This window comes from Cetorhinus maximus, chromosome 6, assembly GCF_964194155.1.
Source record: "Cetorhinus maximus chromosome 6, sCetMax3.hap1.1, whole genome shotgun sequence".
In the NCBI taxonomy this organism is placed as follows: Eukaryota; Metazoa; Chordata; class Chondrichthyes; order Lamniformes; family Cetorhinidae; genus Cetorhinus; species Cetorhinus maximus.
Window position 1 is genome coordinate 46,934,067 of NC_135884.1, and position 12,411 is coordinate 46,946,477.

The window sequence follows — 12,411 nt, forward strand, 5'->3', positions numbered from 1 at the left end:
GATGCCACCTTCAATACCAGTGCTTCCAACAGATCTACCTTTTTCCTCAACCAAGGAGTCCTTCCCAGCTTGGTTGACGAGGCCCTTGACTGTGCCCATTCCATTTCCTGCACGTCACATTCTATTGTTCTCACATTTCCCTCCCAGGACCCTGAGAGAGTTCTCCTTGTCCTCACTTTCCATCTCACCAGCTTCCACATTCAATGGGTCCTCTACCATTTCTTCCAGCTCCAACAAGGCCAAACACATCTTCACAGCTAGCATTCTGAAGGGATTGTTCCCTCCATGACACACCGGTCCACTCCTCAATCACCCCTCCTTTTTCCATTCATACTTTCTCATGTAAGCACAAGAGATGCTACACCTGTCCTTTTACTTCCTCCCTTCTTACTGTCCAAGGCCCCAAACATTCCTTCCAGGCAAAACAGCAGTACAGCACTTGTACTTCTTTCAGTTTACTATACTGTAGTTGCTGCTCAGGTTTCAGTTAGCTTTACATTGGATGACTGCTTTGCAGAACACCTCAATTCAGTCTGCGAGCATGGTGCTGAACTTCCGGTCACCTGTCATTTTAATTTTCCACCCTACTCTGACCTCAATCTCCTATGCTGTTCCAATGAAGCTCAAGGTAAGCTCCAGGAACAGCACCTCATCTTTCAATTAGGCACTTTACATCCTTCCAGCAATTTCAGGTCTTACCTTCTTCTCCAATATTTGTTTGTTTTTGGACAGTAGCTGTTGGTGATACTGCTTTTCCCATTTACATGTTCTTTAGATCAACTTTTGTTTCTTGTCCAATTACCATCTCCCATTGCCTTGCAGCATCATCCTTTTGTCATTTAATCTCTTCTGCCTTTCACTCTATTACAGACCTTTCCTTTGTTCTACCCCACCAACCCCCACCCCGCATCCCCACCTTTCCTTGCCTATGTACTTGCTTAAACCTGGGTGTCCATTCTAACAGAGCAGCCCAGCTCACCAATGGAGCTGAATCTCAATATGGAGTGCTGTTAGAGTGCAATGTGGAGGTCACTTGCTGAAACATGATCAAATGTTGAAACAATGTCAAAACGCTTCAAGTTTTCCCTCATGCATCTCTTTGCAGCCAGTTCAAAGGTGCATTGTTGGGTGGTTTGGGACTAGGCCAGACAGCTGACTGCAGATGGTGCACATTATGGAAAGATTCAAGAAAGGGAAAGTGAGAAAATATTATTCAAAACAGGAATGGAATCTAATTTTATTAAGAATAGGCAAAGCATGAAAATTAATTTTACAGTGTAATTCAATCTTGTGGTCCTGCTGTCTTTCATTAATCATTTGGGCTTTGTTTGCAGTTTAACCATTTCAAAGCCACGAGATTCAATTTGTTGACTGACATAACTTCTTTCAGACATTCTACATTAAACAAAAGGCAATCCTCCTCTTCACCCCCCTCCTACGTTGGCAAAAAAAATCACTGAAACTAGTGAATGGAGTAGACACAAAGGCCATTGTTACAATGAATACACGTGCATGACCCTAGGCTAAAATAAAATAAAAGGCAAGCCAAATGGTTTAAGAATCTCCAAAGTTATTAAGAACTCTAAGCAAGTACATTTTTAGTTTATAAATAAGCACACCATCTCTCCACTATTTTATAAGCTCAAGCTGCCAAGAGTCAAGCCTTAGGGACCCATCTTCCAGCATTTGCAATGGTGCTACCACTAGTGAGTAACCTTTAAATCAACACAGCCTATAAGAACAAAGCACTGTCTTTCCATTGTTTACTTAACCAGGTCCATCATATCAGTTAGAACGTTAGCTTGTACGGTAATTTGAAGCCAAGTGGCAACACTCCAGCTCCTAGTAGCAGCTTTCCAAATCCTATTTGTGAGCCAAGTTGGTTGGTCAATTTTGAAAAAAAGTTCTGATGAATTTTAGATTCACCTGGCTCAATTACTGGATTATCCTATCTACCCAAAAAATTGTAACATATTATGTAGTAATTTTACATCGCCATTTCTCTCCTGAAAGATAGTTAACAATGGGCCATTGAACAATTGGAAAAACATACATTTGAGCTCCCACTAAGGCAATCAACAGGTACCAAGAGCAGCTTACGAGCAGTGCAGTTCATGAAATAGATATTAGTGCACCATCATGTTCCTGACCACAGAGTGGATGACAAAGAGCCGTGCTCAGTGATAAACTGGCATAAAACAAAGCCTTCTAACTTTGCAACTACTGCCTCTCTTTGCTACAAATACATTTAATATCTTGTCTTTAAACCTGAAAATCTAAAAGCAGCCCTCCCTGTGTATCCAAGAGCTCTGAGCCATGGGAAAGAGATGCTTGACACATTTTACAGGTTTAATCTGCGATAGATGATTGTTGACTGTGGAACAACACTGGCTGCATTTATCTGACTCTATTTCCCTGAGTATTGGAGATTGAGGGGTGATCCGATCAAGGTTTGTAAAATATTGATAAGGAATTGAAAGAGTAGCTACACAGAATCTATTTCCTCTGGTGGGGAAAAATCAAGGGCAAGGGGACATAATCTTCGAGTTACAGCTAGATCATTCAGGAACTTAACCAGGAAGCACTTTTTTCCCCACAAAAAGTGTAGTTGAGATTTGGAACTCTTCTCAACAGAGACATGAATGCTGGGACAACCAGAGCTTTCAAGTTTTTGTTAAGTAAGGCATATGGAGCAAAATGTTGGGAAAATGAAGTTGAGGCACTGATCAGCCATGCTGTAATTGAATAACAGAGCAGGGCAGTTATCCCAAGTATCCTGACCAATAATTATAGCTCAATCCATATCCATAAAACACATTATTTGGTTGACATCACATTGCCATTTGTGGCACCTTGCTGTCTGCATACTGCCTATGGTGTTTTCTATAAAAGAAAACAGTGATTACAGCTTAAAAGTACGAAGTTGACAGTATAATACTTTGGAACATCCAGATTGTGACAGAGATGTTCTATCTTACTTTCCTTCATTATGTTACTATTCAATGACTAAATTGCTTCGTCCTTCCTTTTAGTATGGTTTGCTTGTAAAGAATTGTGCATATCCTGACATAGGAACTGATCATTTTGAGTATTTTCACAAATTAAAGAGTTTATAAGTGCCATTGTCCCCAGTCAGCAACTTTGGACACATAGTCAGGAGCATCAACCTATATTTCACTACTTCACAGGATGCTCCAAACCAATCACCAGTAGCTTCATTTTAAAAGTTTTTAAAAAATATATGTACTGGGCACCACATTTTAGGAAGAATATTAAGGCTTTGGGAGTGGATACAGAAGCAATTTACTTGAACGGTTCAGGGATGAGGGATTACAGTTACGTGGATAGACTGGAGAAGCAATGGTTGTTGTCTTTAGGGCAGAGAAGGCTAAAGGAAATTTGAAAGAAGTGTTTAAAATCATGAAGAGCACAGATGTAGAGCGATCGGCAAAGGAGGCAACATGGAGAAAATCCTTATTTCCTCCAATGAGCAGTTAGTATTTGGAATGCACTGCCCAATAGAATGGTGGAAACAAGGCGGTGAAAACAGATTCCAATAGCAGCTTTCAAAAGAGAATTAGATAAATACTTGGAGGAAAAAAATGTAAGGCTATGGAGAAAGCAGCCATGGAGTGGGATTAACTGGATTGCTCTTCAAAGCAGCTCATTCAGACTTGATGGGCCGAATGGTTGTGCACTATTGGTCAATGATTCTCTATGTGTAATGAGTACACCATGATGCAATTTAAAGGACAAAGACTAGTCAAGACTTGAGGAATTAGGCATCATGTTGGTGCATATTCCTGAATGATGATATAATAAAATGAATGCAACCATATCATTAGTTCCCAGGCAGGTAGCATATAATTATTAATACAAAATAAAATTTTATTTAATATAAGTACTTTAGATTTGGACTTTCTGGATTAGAAGTAATGCAGGCATACATCATTCCAATGATTCCCTCTTCTACATACAAATGATTTTGATGTTGAGCGTGCAAGCTTCACAAGAAAAGTGGAAAAAGCGGCTCACACAGATCATTTACTACAATTTTGTCAATTGAGATCATATTCTCTTTGGCATCAACCTAACACCTAAGGTGTAGTCTAAGATGGATGAATACACACAGGTGCTGAGATTTGTGGCAGCAGCAAAGGAAGATCTAACACACCATTGACAACATGCACCACTCTCCATAAATAAAGCATCAGCAGAACACTGATCCCACATTGTATGGTGGTATTAGTGTACACTGACGCAAGTTCAGGCTACCAGCAGGTATTTAATTTGAAATGACAGTAAAGGTGGTAGACATTGAAAAATAGATCAGAATTTAGGCCTTCTCATGACCACATGTCACTACCCATTCAAGCATCTATCAAGTTGTTGCGAGACAGAGAGCTTACCAAGGGTAAAAAGTTAGAATGTACGCGAAAGTACCAAGACTTCACTTGTTGTTTCCCCCAATAGCTTAACTGGATCAAAAACGTGGGAGAAATGACAGATGTGCATCATGCCTCTACTTCACTCTAGCACTACTCCACACAAACAATGCAAATTTATCATTGGTGAATTTAGAGCTGGGAGCGCAGGGGGAGATAAGGATGAAGAAGAGGGAAATAAAAAAGACAATCCAGTGCAATTTATTTAACTCCCAGCTTTTAGTGCTGGGAGAAAGGTGTCCACCACAAAGCAGCCGACAAGGGAAAATAAACTGATGTTTTTTTAAATTAAATGCCAGCATCTTCATAAAAAGAAAGTTCTGTCAACTAGATGATATTGTTTAGGTTTTGAATTATCACCTGATGAAACAGGCTGCACAAACAAAAACATGTATCATCAGCAGATGGCATACATTTCCAAGCAACTTTAAAGGTAATAAAAAGCATTACTGAAATATTTCAAATACATATCATTTTATCCAGGTTCACTCAAAGTGTGCTGTATAGGCAGTCTAAGAGGTATTTTTAAATAAGCTGTTTCTTTTCCAGAATGCATTCATCTACATGATAATAAACTTTACAAACACTTGCTTGTCAGCTAACTCGTGTTGTGTTATGCCACAACTGAGATCTTTGCCTCTAACAAGTTCACAAAATCCCATGTGTCAACTTTGTACAGAGGAAGTTTTCACTCCTCTATTTAGTACCCATTCTCAGTACAATTGCAGATTAACATTCCAACATCCAATCAAGTGTAGCCCCTTATAGTGAATATTCCACAACCTCAGACGTATGGCACGTTTTAATAGCTCTTTCACAGGACATTTCAAGTTTGAATTTCAAGTTCAAATGACCATTTATGTAGTGCCTTTCTTGACTGGAGGATGTGCCAAAGTGTTTTACAGCCAATGAAATAAGTTTTGAAGTGCAGTCCCTGTTGTACTGTAGGAAACATTGCAGCCAATTTGCACACAGCAAGCTCCCACAAGCAGGAATATAATAAATTGCAAAGTTAGAAGGCTTTGTTTTATGCCAGTTTATCACTGAGCACAGCTCTTTGTCATCCACTCTGTGGTCAGGAACATGATGGTGCACTAATATCTATTTCATGAACTGCACTGCTCATAAGCTGCTCTTGGTACCTGTTGATTGCCTTAGTGGGAGCTCAAATGTATGTTTTTCCAATTGTTCAATGGCCCATTGTTAACTATCTTTCAGGAGAGAAGTAGCAGTGTAACATTTCTTTTATTTTCATGAGATGTGGGTGTCACTGGCAAGACTAGCACTTATTGCGCATCCCTAAGTGCCTTTGAGAAGGTGGTGGCGAGCTATCTTAGTGAATCGCAGCACTCCATATAGTGAAGGTGCTCCCAATGTTGTTAGGGAGGGAGTTCTAGGATTTTGGCACAGCAATTATGAAGGAATAGCAATATACTTCCCATATCAGGATGGTGAATGTCTCTAAGGGGAACTTGCAGGTGGTGGTATTCCCAAGTGCCTGATACCTTTGGTAGAGGTCATGCATTTGGAAGGAGATTTTGATTGAGGCCAGGGCACTGGGGATAATTCTCCTCTTTTTCAAAAGAGCACCATGAGATATTTTATGTCCACATGAGGCAGTCAGCAGGGCTTCAGCATTATATCTCATCTGTAAACCAGTATCTCCGACAGTACAGCACTTACTTGGGAATGCACTGCAAAATTAGCCCAGGGTTTTTCTGCTCAAATCCCTGGAACGGGGCTTAAACAAAACTTTCTGACAGAGGCATAGCTGACACAAGGTAGGTCGTACTGAGCAAAGGCTCAAATAGTGATTCCTAACCTTTTGGACTTTTTCCTGATTCCTTTCAGGTTTAAATGAAACTTAAATATCATAAATTATAATTACCCAGTTGCTTTGAGTAACAACTCAAATTTTTAAAACAATCCTTATGGGCACCACTTTGCTGTGTATACACTCCATTTGTAACCACTCCTAAACACCAACAGGGTGTGACAATCTTTTTGTATTTCAAAGACTATTACAAAGACCTTTAGTTGTTTTCAGTTGTTTTCAAATAAAGTATTTTTAAAAAAAAGTAATTTGATTTCAAAGGACCAGAAAATCACACATAGGCAAGAGAGAGCTATGGTAGCAACATAATTATTTACTATAAGGCAGGGTGTTTTGCAATTAAATTCCAACCATTGAATATTTTTGGGAAGGCAAAAAAGCACATACTGAGTTTAACAGGTCATTTCCAACAGGCACTGATTCAAACGAATTAATCTCATGCCAGTCTTTCTCCTCACCAAAAGCTTTAGACACGTATAATCAGTTGTAAAATTATGGTTTTAAAACACAGAACTATTATTGTGTAGGAATGTTTTTCAAAGATAAACGTGCCAACGTTCAGTGGTAGGCAGCTTGGACTAGCAATTCCAATTCACATAGCAGCCTCCCAGTAACCGTGAGGTCAAGTGTATGAAGTGTGAGGCCCCACCAGGGCAGCTGTGAGAGAGAGAGAAAGCTGCACATAAAGCTTAAAAACCAAGCAGCTGACAAATGTGATCGTCTCGTTGCATACATTACCCTTCTGAGGTTGTACTGTTGCAGGTCTGACAAAAAGAAACAGGCTGCGTCTATGACAATCTTACACTGCTTCCGTTTACATTTAACTGAAAAATAATCTGCTGCAACTCACATCCATCCTACATTAATAAAAGTGGAAGCGAGCAGCAATCACACAAAAATGTAATCTAGTTCTACTTGCCAAAAGGAGCTTTTAAAATTCGAAACGCGCACACGCACATAGACGAATCGCAATTAGGCTTTTAATTTCATACCTTATTTTTGACGGTAAATTCAGTAAAACAGATGTAAGTGTTTATTGCTTACCTGATGTAATCTCCTTTCGTTTCCTGGGGAATTGGAAAGGGGGATCAGTCAGTATGTGAACAGAACGCAAGAAAATGTTTTTAAAACTCAGAAATGCCAAGCCCCTTAGTTATTAATTTAGACAGTAGGGAAACTGTAAAATTATGGAAAGGGTGCAAATGAAACGAGAGTAGACTGGATCAGCATGCAAGAGTCCAACAGGGACATTGGCAACTCTTCCCCAGCAACAAGAAACACAAGGTGAGAGATGGCGCGGTAACATCAGCTCACAGACCAGACGCAGACCACTGAGTACAACACGCTGTCTGGAATGTGCGAAAACAAGGCAGCAGGCAAAGCGCAGGGGAGTAACAGCTCCTCACCGAGTGGAAACTCGGCGGCTAAAGCTGCCCCACTGCAAGTTTCTGTGCCCTGACTGCGGTGGGTGGATCTGTGAAGCCGGGAGGCTCCGCTGTCACACCAGGAAACAACCCCGCAGCGACTCCTCTCACCTGCAGCACGTACGCAGCTAACTCGAACACCGTCTCGCTGTCCACCTCAATGTCGCCCTGTGGGAAAAGGCAGAGAAAAGTTCAGTCATCAGGCAGCAGCCAGCCGGCGAGTGGAGTTCGGACAACCGGACACTCCCTCCAGGACTCGGCCATACCACACCGGCCGGAGGGGGGGAGGGGGGGAGGCGGGGGGTTTACAAACTCACAGCCACTTACATACCAACAGCTGCCAGCCCAGCCCGTACAATCACTCTATTCACACACATATATTAAAGCAGACGCCAACACTTGGAGAAGCCTCTGGTGTGGCTATTGACTGAGGTGTGAGCTGACCGCTCCCGGGCTAAATGACCGGGTTGGGTTAGTCTCACTCACATTGGGAGATGAGAGGAAGCGGGAGGTGGCGGCAGAAGTAGTTTTACCCTGATACGGATGGAAGAGTGCGTAAAACCTCCGGTGAAAACTGGCTCTCCTTTTAAAAAACACCAATGCTTTTAGCCTATGGGTGGGGGTTTTATGAGTTTTCCGTTCATGCCTGATTCACACCCACACAAACAATGGGTTGTAAATAAATACGGAGGTTGACGCGAATGGGTTTGAGAAGAAAGTGCAACTTCTTTCGGTGTTTGAGCAATTAGAAATATATCGACATGTTCACCCCATAAAGAAGGGACAGTTATATTTCGGGACATTCAGATATATCGACCCCAGAGTTAAATGTGCCAATAACAACAGCTGACTCTTCTACCCGCCTCCAGTATTCTCCCTCCACTTGAACCCCTCGGGCATCTTACCCCTCTCTCGATTATTCTATTGAGAACAGCCAGCATGACATTGGCTGTCTCAATCTCTTTGCTCCCCTTGCCCACTCTAACCTGTCTCCCTCTGAACATGCAGCACTCTTCTCTCCGTCTAACCATAATGATGTCATCAAACCAGCTGACAAGCATGGTGGTGTTGTCTGGAGATCCCAGCTCTACCTAGCAGAGGCCAAATGTCTACCTACTCCAGACCATGACCGCACCACTGAATATCAAGTCATCGTCTTCATATCTGTCGCTGACCTCATCTTTTCTGAAGATCTTCCTTCTATGGCCCCAACCTCATCATCCCTGAACAGCCCACTTCTATCTCCTTCTCAAGATCCACAAACAGGACTGTCCTGGTAGACCTAACATTTTAGCCTGTTCCTGCCACATTGAAACTGATTTCTTCCTATATCGACTATATTCTTTTGTTTCATGTCCAGTCTCTTCCACCCACATCCATGACTCCTTCAGGTCCGTATGACTCTTCTTCAGAGCTAAAGAATAGAAATGTACATTGAAACGTTAACTTTGTTTCTCTCTCCACAGATGCTGCCAGTATTTTTCATTTATTCATGACTCCTTCGATGCCCTCCATCACTTCAATAGTTTCCAATTTATTGGCTCTAACTGTCTTCACCATGGGAATCCAATCTCTCTACACCTCCATCTCCCACCAGAGTGGTATGAAGGCTCTCTGCAACTTCCTTGAATGGAGGGTCAACCAGTCCCCTTCCACCATCACCTTCCCCTATCTGGCTAAACTTGTTCTCAATTTGAACAACTTATCCTTTAACTTCACTCACTTCCTCCAAATAATAGGTGTTGCTATGGATATTCACATTGGTTCTAGCTATGTCTGCCTTTTTGTGGGATATGTGGAATGTTCCTTGTTCCAGTCTAACTCAGGTCCCCTCCCTCACCTCTTTTTCCAGTGCATTGATAACTGTATTGGTGTTGTTTCCTGCTCTCACCCTGAATTGGAAAATTTAATCAATTTTCCATCCAATTTCCTGTCTTTTCCCACTTTCACACGGTCCGTCTCTGACTCTCCTCTTCTTAGACTTCTCTGTCTCTATCTGGAGATAGGCTAGCAACAAATATTCACTGTAAACCCAGTGACTCCTACAACTACCTCAACTACATTCCCTCACATCATGCTTTCTGCAAAGGGGCTCAATTCCATTCTTCCAGTTTTCCCCTCTCCATCGCATCTGTTCTGATAATGCAACCTTCTGTGCCAGCCCTTCTGATATGTCTTCCTTTTTCCTCGACCGAGGATTCCAAGTACCCCACTTCACTGTGGTTGACAAGGTTCTCAACCATGTCTGTCCCATTTCCTGTACTTCTCTTACACCTTCCCCATGCCCTTTCCCTCCCCATGATCTTACTTTCAATCCCAGAAGCCTCTGTATTCAATAGATCATCCTCCACCATTTCTACTACTTCCAGCATGAAACACACCAAACACCACATCTCCTGAGGAACACCTTCGCTCAGTCTGCAAGCATGACCCAGACCTTCCTGTAACTTGCTATTTCAATGCACTATCCTGCTCTCATGCCTGTGCTTGGCCTGCTGCCATGATCGTTAGAAGCCCAATGCAAACTGGAGGAACAGCACGTCATCTTCTGATTAGGCACCTTGCAGCCTTCCAGACTTAACATCGAGTTCAACAACTTCAGACCATGAACTGTCTCCTCCACCTTGACTCCTCTTTTAATCCAATTTTTATTTTAAAAAATTATTTTATTCTTTTATTTATTTGTTCATTTTTTATCCTTTTTCCCCAAACCCCCTCTCCCCACAAAGCCATCTGTCACATGTTTCTGAGTTTTGCTTTGAGTGCTGACCCTTGTTCGGTTATGTTACCTTTATGCCACTATCAGCACCTTCTTTACTCTTTACCTCTACCATTAACACTCCCTTTGTCTTGTGTCTATCACATCTTTGTCAGTCTTTCTTTAGCTGTTACCTTTTTTTTTATTGTAAAAATATACTTTATTCATAAAAAATCTTCAATCACATTCAAAACCATTTCAAAAACAACATTACAAGGGTACAATCCAGGTTAAACTTTTACAAAATGTATCACCAGGTGCATCAGTACAAACAATATTACAGTCATTTACAGCCTTTCATTTTGATCTGTACAGCCCGAGGGGCTCTAAACAGTTCCCAGTCTCTCGGTGCGCTGTGGTAGAAAGGTCTTAGACAGCGACCCTTCCCCATTGCGCCTTTGCGGCAGCTGCCCCAAGCTTTAGTGCGTCCCTCAGCACGTAGTCCTGGACTTTGGATTGTGCCAGTCCGCAACAATCGGTCGGGGACAAATCTTTGTGCTGGAAGACCAACAAGTTTCGGGCAGACCAAAGCGCGTCTTTCACCGAGTTGATGATCCTCCAGCTGCAGTTGATGTTTGTCTCGGTGTGTGTCCCTGGGAACAGCCCGTAGAGCACAGAGTCCTGTGTCACAGAACTGCTCGGGATGAACCTCGACAGCAACCACTGCATCTCTCTCCAGACTTTCTTTGCAAAGGCACAATCCACAAGGAGGTGAACAACGGTCTCTTCCCCACCACAGCCACCTCGAGGGCATCGTGCAGAGGGGGTGAGACTCCTGGCGTGTAGGAAGGATCTGACGGGGAGGGCCTTTCTCACCACCAGCCAAGCTACGTCTTGGTGCTTGTTGGAAAGTTCTGGCGATGAGGCATTCTGCCAAATGACTTTGACAGTCTGCTCGGGGAACCATCCCACAGGGTCCACCCTCTCCTTATCCCTCAGGGCCTCTAGGACGTTACGTGCTGACCACTGCCTGATGGACTTGTGGTCAAAGGTGTTTTTCTGCATAAATTTTTCCACCAGGGACAGGTGGTACGGCACGGTCCAACTACTTGGAGCGTTCCGCGGCAGCGTGGCCAGACCCATCCTTCGCAACACCGGGGACAGGTAGAACCTCAGCACGTAGTGACACTTGGTGTTTGCGTACTGAGGGTCTACGCACCGCTTGATGCAGCCGCACACAAAGGTGGCCATCAGTATGAGGGCGATGTTGGGCACGTTTTTTCCCCCTTTATCTAGAGGCTTGTACATCGCGTCCCTGCAGACACGATCCATTTTCGACCTCCAGATAAAGCGGAAGATGGCTCGAGTGATCGCCATCGCGCAGGAGTGTGGAATGGGCCAGACCTGCGCCACGTACAGCAACAGCGAGAGTACCTCACACCTGATGACCAGGTTCTTACCCGCAATGGAGAGGGAGCGTCGCTCCCACATGCCCAGTTTCCTTTTCACCATAGCCACTCGCTCCTTCCAGTTTCTAACGCATGCCCCGGTCCCTCCGAACCATATCCCCAGCACCTTCAGGCCGTCAGCCCTGACAGTGAAGGGGACAAAGGATCGGTCAGCCCAGTTCCCAAAGAACATGGCCTCGCTCTTCCCACGATTTACCTTGGCTCCCGAGGCCAGTTCAAACTGGTCGCAGACGTGCATCAGTCTGCGCACCGACAGCGGATCCGAGCAGAAGACGGCGACGTCGTCCATGTACAGGGAGGCTTTTACCTGAGTGCCTCCACTGCCTGGGATCGTCACTCCTCTTATGCCCGGATCCTTCCTGATGGACTCGGCAAAGGGTTCTATGCAGCACACAAAAAGGACAGGCGCGAGAGGGCAGCCCTGCCTGACTCTTCTTTAGCTGTTACCTTGCTCTCATACTGTCCTCTTTATCCTTGACCTCCTGCAGTGTGTTCCAATGAAACTCAGTGTAAGCTCAAGGAACAGCTACTCACCTTTCGA

At 43.4% G+C, this 12,411-nt stretch overlaps 1 protein-coding gene across 1 annotated transcript in view; it reads right to left on the minus strand.

Moving 5' to 3' along the window:
- LOC144681750 (FERM domain-containing protein 4B-like) overlaps positions 1–12,411 on the minus strand; it is a 250,803-nt gene that overhangs the window by 99,284 nt on the left and 139,108 nt on the right. Inside the window, exons 6-7 of the mRNA XM_078543692.1 lie at positions 7,815–7,871; positions 7,324–7,346 (exon numbers count right to left, since the gene is read on the minus strand). Of these exons, the coding sequence (XP_078399818.1) occupies positions 7,324–7,346; positions 7,815–7,871 (80 nt within the window). The remainder of the gene's footprint in view (positions 1–7,323; positions 7,347–7,814; positions 7,872–12,411) is intronic.